The following is a 19,522-nucleotide window of genomic DNA, read 5'->3' as shown; positions in this document are numbered from 1 at the left end:
TGGAATTCGAAACTAATGTAATAGTTACATAATAAGCAAGTATATTGTACTCTACCATGTTTATCCTTTTTTTTTTTTTTTTTTTTTTTTTTTTTTTTTTTTTTTTTTTAAGAAATCTACCATGTAATTGAATAAATAGTAGAAATATTTGGACTCTGATTGTAGTGGCAGAAATATAACAAAAGAAATTTAGATATCGTTCGTTTTAGTAGTTCGTATCACAATTCAAGTTTTTGTTAATGTTTTATTTTTAAAAAATTTAAATTTAATTTTTTCTGTTATAATGTTTTTTTTTAATTCAATTTTTAACTCAAATTTTTAACTCGAACAGTAAAAATAACGTGGTTTAAAGAATTTAGATTTTACTGCTAGCTTTTCATAGACGGAACATGAAATGCTAATCCATGGTTTGTTTGATTTATGTAGTCAGTGATCCAACTGCAGTTCAAGTTTCCTTTCCTTAGAGTAAATTGCTCAATTTTTTAATTGAAAATTAAATTACTCAAGCTAAATTTTGTTAAATCATATTCATAATATGGGAATTCATTGGTAATGGAGGATATCAACGTCATTCTATAGAATTGGAATTATAAAATCAAAGCCAGTCCCAAATGGAAAGATGTCAGAGAGAAGCAAAACCCCATCAAAGAATTAAAAATTTTAAATAAAAAAAAAAAGAAAAAGGAAAAGGGTATGGAACACTCAAGATGAACAGTCGTCTGAAGACAGAGAAGAAAGTGGAACGAAAGAGAGCCAGAGAGAGAAAGATAGAGAGAGCGAAAGAAAGTAAGAGAGAGAAAGAGAGTTGCTGAGGTCTGACACAGCCACCACCATTTGACAACCGCCAAGCTACCTTCTTTGGGCCTCCCCGCCGCCGACTCTTTTCCCCTTCCCCAAACATCAACTTTGCTTCTTCTTCTCTCTTTCTTCTCCTCTTCCATCTTTGGGAGTCAAAAACTCCGAAAACTATTTCAGTTGTAAACCGAAAGGTGAAGCTAATTATAGCCTTTTTTTGACAGTACTCTCAGGTGTTTCGATCAATCTATTTCCTCTTTCATGTCTACTATATTCTGATCATCTTCTAAAGCAATTGATTGATTATTATCATTTTTGTTCTTCTTCTTATTTCTCTTAGTTGGTTGAATTCACCGTAACTTATGTAACGCCTGTATCACAGCTCCCTTAACCGCACATAACCAATATGCTGCGGTATCCATAAATCATTCTCTCCGGCCCACAGATTATCATCTAGACCTATATATATATATATTTATATATATATGTATATAAATTCTTAATATCCATGTCTGGTCTAGTCAGCTTAAGAGAGAAGGGTGGTTTTGAGTAACGAAAATCTTGTTAGATATTATTGCTGGGTGTGTGTATTGTGTGAGATTTTATTGGATTGTATCTTACAGTTTGGATAGTTTTGATGATGCTTGGCTTGGGTGTTAATTGCTGAGAGGGTTTCTGGTTTTGTTTGGAGAGTGGTGGTGGTGGTAGGTGGATGGAAACACCATATATTTCTCATGCAAGGAAACGGTAATGATCAATTGCCGTTGGTTTTACAATTTCGATGGCAGATTCTCAAATCCGTTAGACTGACACGTTGAGTGGGTACTAGTCCATCTTATCTCATTTCAGAGAACACCCCAAAAACGCTCCAATATAATCCTTCTCTCTTTTTTATTATATAACTCCCTTCATGTACAGTCCTCAGAACTGTTATTTGATCCGTATATAGAGACAAAAATCACAGCCCCAACACAGCAAGAAAAACCACACCAATCCCAATATAACAAACAAACAGATCGCGTACGTTTACACACAAACACCACTATCAAACGGATAGGCAAGAAGGTTCCGGAGCCATGAACAACAATAACAAGCAGAACCAAGATCGAAGAGTTGTGAAGGCGGAGAATCAACAGCAGCAGCAGCAGCAGCCGCCGCCGCCTCATCAGCCTCAAAAATGCCCGCGGTGTGAGTCCTTAAACACCAAGTTTTGCTATTACAACAACTACAGCCTCTCTCAGCCCCGCTACTTCTGCAAGACCTGCCGGAGGTACTGGACCCAGGGTGGGACCCTCCGAAACGTCCCCGTTGGCGGCGGTTGTCGGAAGGGAAAGCGCGCCAAGACGACGTCGTCCTCCTCCTCCTCAGGCGACAGCTCTCGCCACTCTCAACCGCCGCAGCCGCAGCCGCAGCCTCCAGTACTACCGCAAGCCCAGCAAGCGGTACAGGCGCCGCAGAATCTGATGATCGGTTCGAGCCCCATGATGAACTCTCAGTTACTCTACCCAGCTGCTGGCTCTGGGTATTTGTCTTCCTTTGCGGCGATTCAGTCTTCTTTTAACCAACCGCAGTCGTTTGCTCAAGCTCTTATGATCAATTCCGGAAATCACGACCAACTGGGAAGTTCTTCGTCTTCTTCTTCTTCGACTTTGAGTCTCTTGCAGGGTTTCAATGATCACATCCCTTCTTCCTTCGGCTCGCAACAGCAGCACCAGATTCCAGCGTCGGCCCAGTTTTATCCAAGCCCGTCTGATCATCATGATCAGGATCAAGGTGTGACGATGATTAATCAAACGAGTGCAAAATCTTCCTCTCAAGACTGGCATCACAGCTTCATGATGAACAACACTTCTGATCAAAGCGCCCTGTGGAACATGGGAAACGCCAACACTACTACCGGTAACGTTCGTAGGAACACAACCAGTAGTACTTCTGATCATGATCATCAGCCTTCTTTTAGCCCAAACCAATGGCCTGATCTGCCAGGATCATATGGCCCTCCTCCGTAATGATCATCATGTGATGATGGTCATGATCAGAAATGTTTCATTTTTTGTTTTCCTTTTGCAGCGCCTTTGTATACAAATGGAAATAACCCATATTGAATCTCATTTGCGAAACTTGTTTTTTCATGTCAATGTATACCTTGGTTGTATTTGGTGGTTAGGGAATGATATATGAAGATTATATATAGAGTTTTTCTGGAACATAGATTAGAGGGGATTTTTGTGTTGTGGGTATGTATGTATTCAGTGTAAAAAGGAAGACTAATATAGAGGCCATCATCACCTTTGTTCTTATATTATAGAGAAAATTGATATGTCTGGGTTGGGTTAGGTTTGAAATTTACTTTTTGTTTGATCAAAAGTTGAATGAGATGAATGCTTTTGCTTTATAAAGTCTAGTTTTGCTTTTGAAATGTTTTGCTTAATTTATTGCACATATATGTTTATCTTTGGTTAATTAATTAGGGTTTGTGAGAATTGAGAAAACTGGTCTAAGAAAGGAGAATTGTGAGAATGCTCAATATTCAACAATGCATGGATACGAAGGCGAGCTAATCAAGGTCTTTTGAAGAGAATTAGTTGGGTGGACAAAGATGGTTGGTTCTTATGCATGTGGGTGACTGACGATTCGACTGCTTTAATGCATCAACTTTATCGTTCAATGTTTTGCTTTTTATACATGTTTCACTTTACTCTTTTCCCTCTCTCTCTCTTTCTCACTCTCTCATCTCTTGATGAACTGGAAAGACAATGGTGATCATACGGCTGTAAATGCATGCATGCTTCGTGGCTGTCGACGTCCAATCACAATGGCAAATTTAATTGCTTCGAATATATATAAATATATGTATACATATATACAAGAGAAATTCTGCATGGTTTTTCTACTTTTGATGCGTTGAAAAGTAGAAATGTTTAAAACCAACGGATGATGGCTCATTCAATTTGACATTTGCATGCACTCATTACATGGTTAAAATATATCAATGGTTTGTATGTGGAATCTGACAACTTATGGTACTAGCTCCTATTCATACACGCATGTACATATGTCTATATACGTTTATGCATGCTTGATTTTTATATTTTTAAAATTTTCCCACTTTTGTTAATTAGCTGCGTTAGGTTATGGTATAAACGACTATATATGCATAGACTACTTCTAGAATAATAATCAAAATCAATATATAATATAACAGAGCAAATATTGGGATGGCGTGAAGTGGGGATTGTGGTTTCCGAGTAAAGCAGATCTTTGGTCTGCCATAGTTAGATATATCTGTCTCACAGAATAAAAGCAGTACTACTGATTCCTCTCCGGTATACCCATATTACAACTTTGCGTACTTTCATTCCACTTAGATGAAAATTAGCTGATATCACCATTATAGAATTAGGCTCCTGTACTACTTTGCCAGGCCCAGTTCTGGGCTTCTGTAGAATTTTTCTTTTTTTTTTTTTATTCTCAAACTAGCAGAATAATTATACTTTCATTCTAGGTGTAAGCTGTTGCACCTAATTATATCCTGATGATTTATTATTTAATGTAGAGAGATTCATGGATCCGATCTTTTAAAAAAAAAAAAAAATTAAAGTGAACTTCTATAAATTTTGTGTTATTCCGTTCACTTCACTGATTTGAGTTTAGAATTTGAGTTTTGCTACAGTAAAAAATTTTTAAAAACAGTCACATCTAACTTTTTTGCTACAGTAAAAAGCTATCACATAAAATCACATCTCAACTCAAATCACCAAAATGAACGGACCCTTAATTTATTTTTTTTTGTGATTTTCTTACTCTCGGTGATATAGAATTAGGATATCTAATTCTCAGTATTTATAAATGACCTGAACGAAAATATATATATATATATACATATATATATATATGACAATTTCCATATATATATATGAAAATATATATGTATATATATGAAAATACATATATATATAGGTGATATAGAATTAGGATATCTAATTCTCAGTATTTATAAATGACCTGAACGAAAATATATATATATATATACATATATATATATATATGACAATTTCCATATATATATATGAAAATATATATGTATATATATGAAAATACATATATATATATATATGCATAATGACAAATATTTCTCTGCATCCCCCCCACCCACTGCTCACATTGCCAAACACTCATCTTTCTTCCGTCACCAGAAACACTCGCCTTACTCATCTAATCCTGGTATTTTACCTACTCCTTCATTTTCTGCTACACAGTCCAAACCGATGTCCTCCTTCAACACTCGTTCCTCTCCAATTGTCTGTCAATATTGTGACAAATGCGGGCACGATGCCAAGCGCTGCTTTAAACTATTTCCTCACCTTCGGCCCAACAGACCCTCTACCAACCACATCACTACAGCCTCGCATAAGCCTGCACCTTGGATTGTTGACTCTGGCGCCTCCCATCATGTCACTTCTCAGCTATCCAATCTTTCCATGCATCAACTTTATGAGGGTCCAGATGACATTCACATCGCTGATGGTTCAGGTTTATCTATAACACATACTAGCTCTACTTCTGTTTCACCTTCGTTTATTCTATCTAATGTTTTATGTGCTCCCTCTATCAAACAAAATCTCATCTCTGTTGCTAAATTCTGTCGGTCTAACTATACTTTCATTGAATTTTTCCCATCTCACTTTGTTGTCAAGGATTTACCTACGGGGACTCCTCTACTACACGGAAAGAATCGACATGATCTCTATGAGTGGCCCATTCCGAAGGATGTTTCTCCAAGTCCGGCAGTGGTTTTTTCTACTGGTGTTGCTTCATCAGCCTCTCCAATGATCTGGCATGGCCGCCTTGGCCATCCCTCCTCCAAAACAATAAAGACACTTGTTAATTATGGTCTTCCATTGTCTTCTACTATGTCTTCAGCTTTTGTATGCGAATCATGCCTTTGTAATAAAAGTCAACGTTTACCTTTTGGCAAATCAACATTAACTAGTGCTGGCCCTCTTGATCTTATTTATACCGATGTGTGGGGTCCCTCTCCTATTCCTTCGGCTGATGGTTTTTACTATTATGTTATCTTTGTTTATCATTTCACTAAATATGTTTGGCTTTATCCCTTGCGTCTCAAATCAGATGTCTTCTCTGTGTTTCGACAATACAAAACTCTTGTTGAAAATTTTTTTAAACGTCCCATTGTCACTGTTTACTCGGATGGAGGTGGTGAATACACTGCTCTCAAAGCCTTTCTCTCGACTGAAGGCATTCAACATCTAAAAACACCACCTCACACCCCACAACACAATGGTACATCTGAAATACGTCACAAACACATAGTCAATACTGGTTTAACTCTTCTCCACCATGCCAAAATGCCACATAAATATTGGTCCTATGCCTTCCAAACGGCAGTTTATCTCATCAATCGACTTCCCACACCTCTTCTAAATCTCTCCACACCATATGAAAAATTGTTCTCTCAACAACCGAACTACAACAAATTGAAAGTTTTTGGTTGTTTGTGCTTCCCTTGGCTCAAGCCCTACACTTCTAATAAACTTGAACCTACGTCATCCCCTTGCTTATTCCTCGGTTACTCTCTTCACCAAAGTGCTTACCTCTGCTTAAATATCAAAACTCACAGAATCTACACTTCACGACATGTTCGATTTATTGAGTCTGATTTTCCCTTCTCAGTTACTCTATCCTCTGAAGCATCTACTTTTCCTTCATTCTCCGCATCCTGGCCATTCCCTGTCACAACAATATTTCCCACGTTCCCGTCCATGTCTACACAAGTGCCTTCTCCAACAACACCAGTCACTACTGTTTCTGACTCTCGGCTGCTCATAGACGTCATGCCACCTCTTTCTACGGATTCAGGTACCTCTTCTCTTCCCTTATCTCATTCTTCTTCTTCCAAGTCACTGGCCCTTCCATCATCTGCTCCTCCCTCCACCTTACCATCTCATCCCATGCAAACTCGGTCCAAAAACAACATCTTCAAACCTAAACGACTTTACCAGGCATCTACTAAGCATCCTCTTCCAGATTCCATTGAACCAACTTGTGTCACTCAAGCCATCAAACATGTTGAGTGGCGCCTAGCCATGTCAGACGAGTTGAACGCTCTTCTTCACAATGGAACATGGGAGCTTGTTCCTCCATCTCCATCTCAGAACATTGTTGGCTGCAAGTGGGTGTTTCGAATCAAAAGAAATCCTGATGGCTCTATCCCCAAGTACAAAACTCGTCTTGTGGCCAAAGGATTTCATCAACGGCCAGGACTCGACTTCCAAGACACCTTTAGCCCGGTTGCTAAGCCCATAACAATTCAGCTCATTCTCTCCCTCGCGCTATCCAATGGCTGGCCTCTCCGTCAACTGGATGTTAATAATGCATTCTTACATGGCACATTGCGTGAAGAGGTTTATATGCAACAACCCCCTGGTTTCATTGATCAGAACAATCAAAATTGTGTTTGTAAGTTACGCAAGGCCATTTATGATCTCAAACAAGCCCCACGGGCATGGTACACTGAGTTGAAAACATTCATGCTCTCCTTTGGATTCCTTAACTCTCACAGTGATGTCCCCCTCTTTCTCTATCACAAAGGCTCTACAACATGTTATTTTTTTGTCTATGTTGATGATCTAATTGTCACCAGCAACTGCACCAAGTTTCTGCACGTCTTTCTCACTGCTCTAGGCACACGGTTCTCTGTGAAAGACCTCGGGGATCTTCATTTCTTTCTTGGCATTGAAGTTCTTCCGACACCCTCAGGCATTCTTCTCACTTAGCACAAATACATTCGGGATCTCCTTGACCGGACTGACATGGCTGGTGCAAAAGAATGTACAACACCAATGTCTTCCACTCAACCCCTTCACCTTCATGATGGCTCACCACCTACTGATGCAACCAAATATCGCCAAGTCATCGGCGCACTCCAATACTTGTCGTTAACAAGACCGGACATCTCTTATGCTGTAAACAAATTGGCCCAGTTCATGCACTCCCCATCCGAAGCTCACTGGACGGCCACAAAACGACTGCTGCGATATCTCAAACTCACCATGCATCACGGGCTCTTTCTCAAAAGAAATCAACACCTCACACTTACCGCCTTCACCGACGCAGACTGGGCAGGGAATCGTGATGATCGCACTTCGACATCGGCTTACATTATTTACTTCGGTGGCAACGCCATTTCTTGGTGCTCCAAAAAGCAAAAGACAGTTGCTCGCTTGTCCACTGAAGCTGAATATCGCGCCCTAGCTTCATGTGCTGCTGAAGTTCTTTGGCTACAAAACTTACTTCGTGAACTTCACATACACTACGACACAACTCCAACCATCTTCTGTGATAACATTGGTGCAACTTATTTGTCCATCAATCCGATGTTTCACTCCCGCATGAAGCACATTGCCATTGATTATCACTTTGTACGGGATCATGTTGCCAAAGGCTCCTTCAAGGTGTCCCACATTTCGTCGAAAGAACAACTTGCAGATGCACTTACAAAACCACTATCATCCTTCCTGTTCAACCAAATTCGCTTCAAGATCGGTATCTCCGATGGGAGCACCGTCTTGCGGGGGCATGTTAGTAAATGCTTAATTCAGCCTCCTGCAGTTGTACACAAGGACGTCCCTGCAGAATCTCCATGCCGAGAATCTCTCAAGCTTAAACAACCTCAACCAGCCGAAACAGATCACTCCTAGTTCTTAGGATCTGCTGGTTAATATAATCCCTAAAAACCAGCATTGCAATTGCACTAGCACTTGTATATATATATCTCGTACGTTGTAATCATTTGATCAATAAAATATATTTACACTCAATCAAATCTTTATATGCTATACACAAACACAAAAAGAGTACCCCATATTGAATTAAAAGACAAAAAGCACCTAAGGTTTTTTTTTCTGTTAATGAGTAGAATTCTCAATTGTTTTTTTTTTTTGTCCTTTTCTTTATATATGATAAATTAAGTCAGCTGATTGCCGTTTTGTTTTATTAGTTTAGTTCAATTTAATTCGGTTCGAATTAGGAGTACAATTTGAACTCGTATTTAATAAATATACAATTTGAACTATATTACTAAGTCAGCTGATTGCCGTTTTGTTTTATTAGTTTAGTTCAATTTAATTCAGTTCGAATTAGGAGTACAATTTGAACTCGTATTTAATAAATATACAATTTGAACTATATTATCTTTTCGAACTGAGTTAAACTATCCAACTCAAGACCGTTTAGTTCATGCGTTCAAATCAGTGATTATTGATTCTGGCATTTGAAATTCATTTTTTTTTTTTTTAAAAAAAAAAAAACATTGTAACAAAATTAAAACCATAAGTTTAAAAATATGAAATAAACGGGCCCTTAAAGTTTAACTCCTCCTAAATTCAACCATTCAAACTATTTTTTAAAAGTAAAAGTATCAACTCTTTTTACTTTTCACACTTATCAAATACAAATTTAAATTATATTTTCTTATTTAAATTATAATTTTAATTACATAATAAAATATTAATTTAAATTATAATTTAAATCAGACAGTTTAAAATTTTTTATTTGAATAAAAAAAGTTTAAATTAACAAAATCCGAAGAAATGAATCAAATGGGATAATCTCACTAAGACAAAAAAGACAATTCAACGACTGAAAGATCAGGACGGAAATAAAAGAGAGTCCCGAAGAAAAGCTGTAGGTGACAAATGCAGGAGAGGAACAATCCAGTGTCTGCCTTTAACACCACAACTTGCATGTACATGATTCCCATGTGTGGGACCCTGTTCTTTGACCCTTCTGAAAAATGAAAGGCACGCCCAAGTGGTGGCCCCACTTTCCATCAAGTATCCCATCAATATGGGACTCTTGGCCCCCACTGCACCATCATTTGGTCAGAAGCTCTTTCAGTTTTCGGGACGGGTTTTGTGGACTAAAAAGTAAAAAACCTTTTCTTTTTTTTTTTTAAAAAACTCTGTCTCTCAGTTTTCTGATCTCTTTTATCATTGCCATCCCACACAACTCTATTATGCAAAATCTTTTATTGCAACAAGGACCCCCCCTTGCACTATTCACGTGGCACTCTCTTAGAGGATTGTAATCATGATTTTAGACCAAAAATACTGTTTAGGGTTGCAGATCCATCCCCTCCTCCCACTTATACTCACCAGGGAAAAGCGCAAAAACATTTGGTTTTGAGAAGTTCGTTTGAATTAAGGTTTTAATTCAATCCAGCAATTGAATTGACTATCAGCCTTAAGACATCGACAGACGACAATTAAGATAACAACTTTTTCAAATTGTTCTCCAAGTGTTAACCCTTTGGCCGGAGCAATAATTACCGTATTGACATGTAAAAACATAAACTATTTCGACATTAATTCAAATTGTATAAATATGTTCGCTTTATGTGAGCTTTCTCGGTGAAAATATTATTTTATCAATAGTGTGTGTTTCTAAATTATTGGACTTCTTTTTATTAAATACTACACTAAACCGATTTAATGTTACAGAATATATGAACAATGTCATAATGACAAGTAAACATTAATATGTCTAACTGGTGGTGCAGGTGCTAGACTTAATCCTAAAATAATTTCAGAAAGCATGTGCATATATATATATATATATATATATATATGATACAGTGCATAAACATCACTTTCAGTTATGGTCTTGAAATGGAGAGAACATATTTCACCATTGTTCCATAGACCTTACTAATTAGTCTAAGTTATGAACTTATGATCCTTTTTTTTCTTCTCTCCCCCCTACTAATTAACCATGTTTATCTAGCCAAGGAGAGTAAAAAAGGAAATAAATAATACTGAAAAACAAAAATTCAAAATTTATTGAAAGATGATTAGAAATTCATGCGAGGGATATATAAGAGGTTGACTTGTATCCTTCTCTTTACATATGTTGCTTTGTTTGAAAGATTTGACAACATAATACAGGTAAAATAAAGAATAAAATAACAACAAAAACTCAACACATGATACATGGCCTGCGTTGGACCTTCTGAGATATTGCGTAAAGAGGTGATAATATATTGGGTCCGTTCAGTTCGTTAATTCGAGTTTTTAATTCAAGTTGAGATGTGATGTTGTGTGAGAGCTTTTTACTGTAGTAAAAAAGTTAGATGTGACTGTTTCTGAGAGCTTTTTACTGTAGCGAAACTCGAATTCTAAACTCGAATCAGCGAAAAGAACGGGACCTAATATTTTGTGTTGTTTGGAAATGCCTTGTGTGTGACCACCAATATAATTCTAATTATCAGTTTCTTCTAACTGCCCAATATGTATGGTTGTATGATGAGATGCTTGTCATCTACTACTTGGCACATTAGTCATGGTTTTAGTAAAAGGCTTCAAATAGAATATTTTGACAAAAAGGCCCTTTAAAAAGACTGATTGTTATGGTGTATTTGGTAGAGATTTTAACAACATTCGCAGTTCAGAATTAGGATTAGTTGCGCTCCGTTTCTTCTTTGATAATAATTTATTATATTTAATCTACTCTCACTTTCTATGGTCCGGCAACATGGTGAGTTATAGGCATAGTCGCATAGATTTTGGGTAATTAAGAAGGAAATTCGTCGCATTGAAGATTTGTATTATTATGTTATTAGACAACGAAGAGGTTAAAAAAATAGTTGGTAAAAGAAATGACATAAGGTTATTACTTTTTGGGTTAAATAACTATATATATATATATATGTATGTATCACGTATATATGGTCAAACATTAAAAGGTGGGTGAAGAAAGGATGTCGGGTGATTGGACTAAATATTCCCTCAGACCATAGCACTTAGCATGTTGATTTTCTAGGTGGATCTTTAGGTCCATGGACGTGACAAAATGCAACAAAATTTATTGGCTGGATAGAATTTTATGGCCGTGAAAAAATGTAACAAAAGTTATTTAAACATAATATGTAGCAGAAGTTATTGGACGTGACAACGTTGAGGCTCCTTTCCTCCCGTTGTCAAGTGAAAGTCCCTGTGCGATGCTATATCTATCAAATATATATATATATATATATATATATATCAATTTTACGTACTGATACATTTATTTGTTATTCTAGTGAGAAAATATCTATCAATTTATGTATCAGTACATTTATTTGTTATTCTTGGGAGAAACAAATATCTATTTGTTATTCATGTCAGTAACTATTAGCAGCACGTTTGCTGCAAGTAACAATGCATTGTTTTCTTCTAAACTCAAATCACAAGTCAAATACTTTTACGGAAATAGTAGAAAATAGGGCAATATGAAAAGTTTAAGAAAGTATATAGGCCAATTTTTAGTTATAAAAATTAATAGGTCATAACTTGTCAAGTTATGATTCATAACCATATAAGTTATGGACAAACTTGTCAAGTTATGGTTCATAGCCAGACAAGTTATGGACAAAAACGGTGAATTATGGGTAATAACTTGTCAAGTTATGGTTCATAACCAGACAAGTTATGGACAAAAATAGTAATTTGGCCTATTTATTAACTTATATAAACTATTGGCCTATTAATTTTAATTCATCTCAAGTCCTAGCCTATTTCCCTCTTTCTCCCATACTTTTATTATAGTGTTTTTTTTCCAAAAAATTCAAATTGAACATTTTTGCTACAATGTTTTCTCACATAAAAAATTTTGAGGTGTGAAAAGAACACACCCAAGTTATTGGCCTGATATTTCCAGTTTCACGGCAGACTACCTTCAATATCCCAATAAGTTACTCTTGATAACACATTAGACTACCACAATGTTCAGGTCAGCGCGTGGTGGATTACCTCTGAAATCATTAATCAAGGCATTCAATAACACTTTTGATTTGGCTCTTTTTTTTTTTTCAAAGGTTTTTATTTGGAAAAAATTAATCTTTAGAAAAAATTTGGGATTTTAAGAGATCCGATGTTTGTGATATAAAGTGAACTTGTGCAGGAAAATTCCAAACAAATATGGAATACAAAAACTATACCCTCCGACAGTATCATACGTGTTGCTCAGCTTCAAACCCACTATCAAACCTTCGTGTTGGTGGTAATCTATTGTGCTACCAATGACAACCTATCGCAATACAAAAGGTAGTTCCCCATGTTAGCGATAGTTTCAGCCTACTACGATGTTAACGATCAGTAAGCATTATGATTACCATTCTTTTTCCTTAAATTCAAGAAAAATCGAGCAGTGACATGTAACTGATGATAAGTGGAGCTAGCTCATACCTTTAAATCAACTTCCAAAATTTAATAATAACGTGGTTCTTAAATTTTTAGGACATGGCAGAAGGATTTGAATCGCAGTTCTAAAAGATCTATGTATAGTGTTTCTGTTGCAAGTTTTGTCTGCAACAAAAACATAACGAACCTGTTTTATTAATTTACTGAATATACTTATTTAACCGGATTAAATGATTACCGAAAGTTGTAAATAAACAATATTTAGGGAATTTTTATGTGGTCGGTAAAAAACTACATTCACAGAGCCTTTGAACAATCTACTAATTAAACACTATTACAATCACTAATGGACTTATACAATCTAAAAAATCCTTCTTGTAATTGTCGCTCAAGTCTTGTAACAATTAGTTAGAGCTATTCAGTGAGCCCCACTCGTTTTTAAATTTTGTACGATAAAATTGCTTCACTTGGTAGATCGCTCAAATGATTCAAATTTTTCTCTCAAACAACAACATAGAATATCAAACCCTTATTCATTGCATGTAAATGCTCCAGATAGCCATAACTCACGATTGATTAAAACTTATAAAGAGCAGCACATGATCTTATATCAAAACTCAAATGGATTGCCCTAGCCTAGTCCTAAAGCCAAAGGGGTCAGGCCGGCCCGAAATTATATAAGATATTTTCAAAAAAAAAAAACTTTAAATAGGGGTCAGGCCGGCCCGAAATTATATAAGATATTTTCAAAAAAAAAAAAACTTTAAATAGAGAGTGTCAGTTTTGGGACTTAAAACCTCGACCTAACCAAGGTTAACGGTGACGGGTCTCAGACCGACCTATATATGGAATTTTTTTTTCCTCCTCGGATAACATGCCAAGTCATTATCCTCCTCAAAACGTAGAGTAGAAGCAGGTAGGAAAAAAAAAGGCCATGATGTGAGGAATATACTATCATAAGCTCTACCATGCCATTTCTAACAAGATGATCAAACGTACGAAAATTTATAATTTTAACCCCCAAATGGCCGGTAAATCTAAGGAACTTTGACGACAAGGAAAACCAACGAGGTCAGATTAACCCTTGTACAAATTTTATCACAATTATGAAGCATCCTACGAAATAACTCTAAATTGTCGCTGTTGCTTCTTTTTTTTTTTTTTCTTCTTTTTTTAGGGATTCGTGCATGTAGAGCGGCTCTTAAGAGTACTACTCGAATTGCCGAGATCATTTTATTAGGCAGCATACTTGCGTATATCATGACAGTTGGTGACAAAAACCATAGAACATGTACGTTTTATATTGGCTCATTATAGTGACGCTCTTATTGAAAATTTTGAAATTTGATCGAGATAAATGGAGAATGTGAACGGTACATTATTGACCGCATAAGGATATATATTACTAGAACTGGAATCCAGTAATTAACTTGTTCTCTAGATCTGTCATGTCAAACCAAAAGTTCTTCCAAACACACAAGATTGACTAAAGAACGCGCACTTTTAAATATATAGAGAACCTCACTCACACACAGTCACGCACACAAATGTATTATATAGAGAGAATATATGAACTGAGCTCACAATATTATGAAAAAATAAATAAAATTTAAATACAATAAATGGATATGTACGTGTTAAAGAATGTATGGTTGCAGAGATAATTTGGCGGTAATTTCACGCCTCAAATTATTATACCTCTAAATTTTAGCTTTTATCAAAGTTGTATCTTTTCTAAACGGACAACTTATATGATCCTTAATATTGATGAATTTACCCTATATAGTTGATGACTAAATCTATAATCAAAGACCAGTGAAAATACAATTTTAGATTATAAGTTGTTGAGTCAAAAAGAATACAAATTTAACATGATTTTGGAATATAAAAGTATTGAGAACATTCAAATTACATGATATATATATATATATACACTTTTTGATAAACTCAACATATAAAATTTGAAAGAGTAAATAATCCTAAATATATTACCTTTTTAGGGGACTAACATAAGTTACTTACGAATGTGTTTTCTGCCAATTAAAGGAAAGTCATAAATCTCTGATTAACTCAATCATTTTAATTAGCTGCTGACTGCTGAGTGCAACAGCAACCGCCATGGAATAATGTTCTCAGAGCTAGCAAGAGAATAAACTCCTCTTTAGACCAGCCAGCAAGCTACAGTCAATCGACACATGTCATCTATGTATATTTTAAAAAAATATATTAATTACTCTCAATGTCTATATTTATTATTTGACACATAAATTTTATAATGTGATATATTATTATTTAAATAAAAATTAAGATAATAAAATTCAATTGTTAAACAATAAATACACTGATAAAAAGTGAAACTAGCTTTTCACATTTTCAAAACTTTAAAATCGAATTTTTAATAGTCTCGTGTTTTTAGTAGATGCAGCCTTCTGAGAACCCACATATATATCACAAACCCCGAGACACTCAAAACCACTAGTCATTTTGTACATAGAAATTAGGGTTACTTACAGTTTGACCAATCTACAGATCAGAATATCTCTTCCTTTGAGGTTATAAACACAGCGCTTCACTTTGTCTCACATGCAGTACCTCTATACGTTTACACATGTAGAGATACATACATACATATATATATATATATATATATATCTGATATTCTGTATGTGTTTGAAGCTTTTGAATGGTTTGAAATACTTCACAAAAATTCCAACAATTAATAGTAACTCCAAAATCAATTAATGAAAGCAAGAACAAAGTCAAATATACTTAAAACCAACCACATCACGAACTAAAGTAATACCCAAGTAATTGCGATGACAAGTTATCCCCCTCTCTTCTATACCATTATACCCAATCCCCCAACAAAATTAAAAAGACGTACGGCAGAAAACAAATGAAAAAATTATTACTTCCTCATGATCTTCTGATCAACATATATCATGATTCACGAGGACTAGTTGCAACATATACCCCCGCCCCAATTTCCGACCTAGTACTGATTAATATAACAAAATTACATTAGAAAGAAAATTAAGGCTGTCATGCATATATATACATACAACATAATAAACACAAACTTACTGATCAAATCAAGGAATTGAATAATATCCTTTCAAAGGAAAACCTTCCCAACTCTCTTGTGTAGATTTGGTGATGATGATGATGATGATGATGCCCAAGTGGATGAGATTAATCATAGGATCCGAGGTTCCTCTCAGCGCAAATCAGGATTAATTCTGATCAACCTTGATTAACAAAAAAAACAAGAGGCTGAAAATTTAATCTTTTTGCTGCTGACATGATCGCTCCGATCCCAGTTCTTCCGACCTTCGCTAGCTTCTGTATAAATTTTTTTTTGTTTTGTGTTTTGTTTTGTTTTTTTTTTTTTGTGTTTTGTTTTTTGTTTTTTTTTTGTTTTTGTTTTTTGAAACCACACCAGTATGACCCATGCACTAAAATAAAAACCTAAACACTAACAAACCCCAAAAATGACTTAAAAAGAAGAAACTAAAGAGGGAGATATATAATATGCAGAGATTTGAAGAATCAAGTGTGAATATTTTGGTCTGGCTTAGCTAGATCAGAGAAGGGACTGAAGAACCAAGACTCCCCGGATCGTGCCAGTTGGCACCGCCGACAGCCGTTGGATTGATACTCCAGTAATTAAGAGAAGGATCTGATGATGATGATAAGCCAAGACTTTGCTCAACCGTTTGATGATGATCATCATCATGATTCTGAGCAGCACAACTATTATCATCAGCAATACCGTTCCAATCGAACCTTCTTTGCCCATTTTCCAACTTCACTTGTTTCATCAACCCCATCTCGGACTCGCCATTGTTGCCCGTTATCCGAACCTCCTCAAATGGCGACGACAACGAGGGGAAATGGTTTGACCCTCGGCCGCCATTTGTGAACTTTGAAGCGAATAAAGAGGCGATTGTCGGAGACGGCGAAGAAGACGGTGTGCTGAAAATGGAGCTATAACTTGGCAGAAGTGATGTGGAATTCGAGTTAAACCCGTTTTGGCCATTATAATCAGTAGTATTATTAATCCCAGATGAAAAACCTAACCCGAGAACATTATTCAACTGCGGCTGAACTAGATCATAACCGGAAGTAGTAGAACTCATGAACCTCGAAAACTGGAGGCTCAAAATATCAGAATTTGGTGCGTTATTGGCCAACCCGTAAAACAGAGGACTTATGTGATTATGATGATTTGATGATAAATCTATCTGGGGTTGTACTGAAGAAGCGGGATTTGATGAGAGAAGAGAAGAAGGAGAAGAAGAAGCAGAAGATGATGAATTATGATTATGACTATGATGATGATGATCGGGAAGTGATGATGATGAGGAGGAGTTATTAGGTCTCTTGACGCGCTTGTTTTTCCGACAGCCACCTCCGACGGGGACGTTGCGGAGGGTCCCACCGCGGGTCCAGTATCGCTTGCAGGCCTTGCAGAAGTGCCTGGGCTGAGATAAGCTGTAATTGTTGTAGTAACAGAACTTTGTGTTTGAGGAGTCGCAGCGAGGGCATTTTAGGGCTTGTTGTTGCTGTTGAAGCTGTTCTTGCCCTGGTTTCTCCATTATCCTACCTGCGCTTGATGAAGCCATGCTGTTGTTGTTGTTGTTTAAGGCCTTTTGGTCATCTGTTATGTGATTATTCTGACAGATTTGGGAAAAAGAAAAGAAAAAAAAAAGATGAAAAACAAAAGAGAAAAGAGAGTTTAAGGTGTGGGTGTGTATTAGGGTAAAATAACAACACGAGAGAAAGAGAGAGAGAGAGAGAGAGAGATTCTCTTCCAAAAGCTAAGCAACAAAAATGGGGTCATGTTTTTGTCTAATAATTGCTAGAGAGAGAGAGAGAGGAAAGAGAGAGAAATGAACCTGTGGCCATTCGTTAGTTGTTGAAGAGATGACCACCATCTTCTCATCAGAACAGTTGCCCATTAACATGTTTTTTTTTTTTTTTTTCCCTCTCTCTCTCTCTCTCTTGGCAAAGGAATCGTTGAAACAAAGAGTAAACCGACAAAGAGCAGGTGGCGACGTGAGTCTTTCCCTTGACGGGGTTGAAATATTAAGACCATATGAGAGAAAACATTAAGTAGCTAGCTAGTGTGATCAATTAGCATGCATATAGTACTTAATTAATATATATTTAGGAAGAAATTGTTTAAGAATTATGCGATTTTTATTTTAAATCTATTTTCACGTGATGGGTTCTGGTCCAAAATCGAATTTGAGAAGAGAAAGATTACTTAAATAATGGGATTAAAAAAATGGAAAAGAAGTAAAAGTACTGAGGACATTCGAAATCCAAGAAGAGGACAGGGAGGTAAAGTAGCATTACGGATGAATCTTTGGTAGGTTCAAGAAATGGCAGAAAAGAAGAATTAGCTACAGTTAACATGAGAGACTACACAATATTCCACTCTTACGTGTAACATTCCTCTCTAATCTCTATAGGAAAAAAAAAAAAAAAAAAAAAAAAAAAAAAAAAAAGATGAGTAGAGGGAATCCCTAGAGCGCTACAGCACAAAAACCAATGCAGTTTATCCAACACTCCACAACAAATCCCACTTCCACACCTTTTCCTTTCTTGATGTTTTCTCAATATATTTGTTTTTATTTTGGTGAATACTTATTCGCCAATATTTGTTTGTTGATATAAAATATGTATCCCTCGTATATGAGATTATTATTTAATTTGATGACGTCTCGGTCCTATATTAGTCCGAGTTTCCTCTGTCAATTTGATGGGACATCAATATGAAAAATGTTTCTCATGAAACACATATATAATTAGTGGAGGAAACGGGCTTAATTTGATAGTATAATCTTCACAGAATCTAACACGATTGAGACCAAAGCCAGATTTGTGAGAGAAAAAGGGACAAATTTGCATTCACACACACATTATATATATATATATATATTATTACTTTTGCCATTTTACTAGTGAGGACAAAAATAGATACATTGACATAAATATAACAACATATATAATTCAGAAGTCCGATAATAGCTATGAAAATCTGATTAAAATCTTTGTTTGAAAACATTCACTACTTATATGGCATTTTTTGTTTTCTTTTCTGCACCAAAAACCCCCACATAATTCACAGTGCATCATGGTGATATCATATATCACCGAGGTAGGTGACTTTAATTTGAAGGGCAAAGGAGGGCGTACCCTATATTTTACATATAAATAAATATATATATATATATATAATATAAGAGGGAACTTATACATTACATGTTCAATAGAAATATAGAGATATTGAATGGGTGAAAATTCCAAGAGAAAGGGACAAGAGGGCACCATGTGGCGGTCTACATCTTCAGACCCTCAAACACAGAAGGGGAAGACCACTCGCCACGCTTTATTCTCAAGGCCGCTCTTTTGCTCTCATATTCACATCTCTCAACCCCCAGTTTGGCCTAATAATAAACTAACAGGATTTGAAAAAAAAAAAAAAAAAAAAAAAAAAAAAAAAAAAAAAATTATTTTCAAAA

At 35.9% G+C, this 19,522-nt stretch overlaps 2 protein-coding genes across 2 annotated transcripts; one reads left to right on the top strand and one right to left on the bottom strand.

Moving 5' to 3' along the window:
- Positions 1-762: 762 nt before the first annotated feature.
- On the top strand, positions 763-3,115 carry LOC21397626 (dof zinc finger protein DOF1.4). Its single transcript, XM_010109863.2, has one exon. It carries the CDS (start codon positions 1,872-1,874, stop codon positions 2,802-2,804), a length of 933 nt encoding a protein of 310 aa, XP_010108165.1. The 5' UTR covers positions 763-1,871; the 3' UTR covers positions 2,805-3,115.
- Positions 3,116-15,688: 12,573 nt separating this feature from the next.
- Positions 15,689-18,056, bottom strand: LOC21397625 (dof zinc finger protein DOF1.4). The gene is made up of 2 exons (XM_010109862.2): positions 17,891-18,056; positions 15,689-17,668 (listed from the first exon to the last, which is right to left on the bottom strand). The coding sequence occupies exons 1-2, from the start codon at positions 17,957-17,959 to the stop codon at positions 16,571-16,573; spliced, it is 1,167 nt and encodes a 388-aa protein (XP_010108164.2). The 5' UTR covers positions 17,960-18,056; the 3' UTR covers positions 15,689-16,570.
- Positions 18,057-19,522: the final 1,466 nt, after the last annotated feature.

Source organism: Morus notabilis, unplaced genomic scaffold (genome assembly GCF_000414095.1).
Source record: "Morus notabilis unplaced genomic scaffold, ASM41409v2 Scaffold191, whole genome shotgun sequence".
Classification (NCBI taxonomy): Eukaryota; Viridiplantae; Streptophyta; class Magnoliopsida; order Rosales; family Moraceae; genus Morus; species Morus notabilis.
The sequence above is the reverse complement of the archived record's forward strand: the minus strand, read 5'-3'. Positions and strand labels throughout refer to the sequence as shown.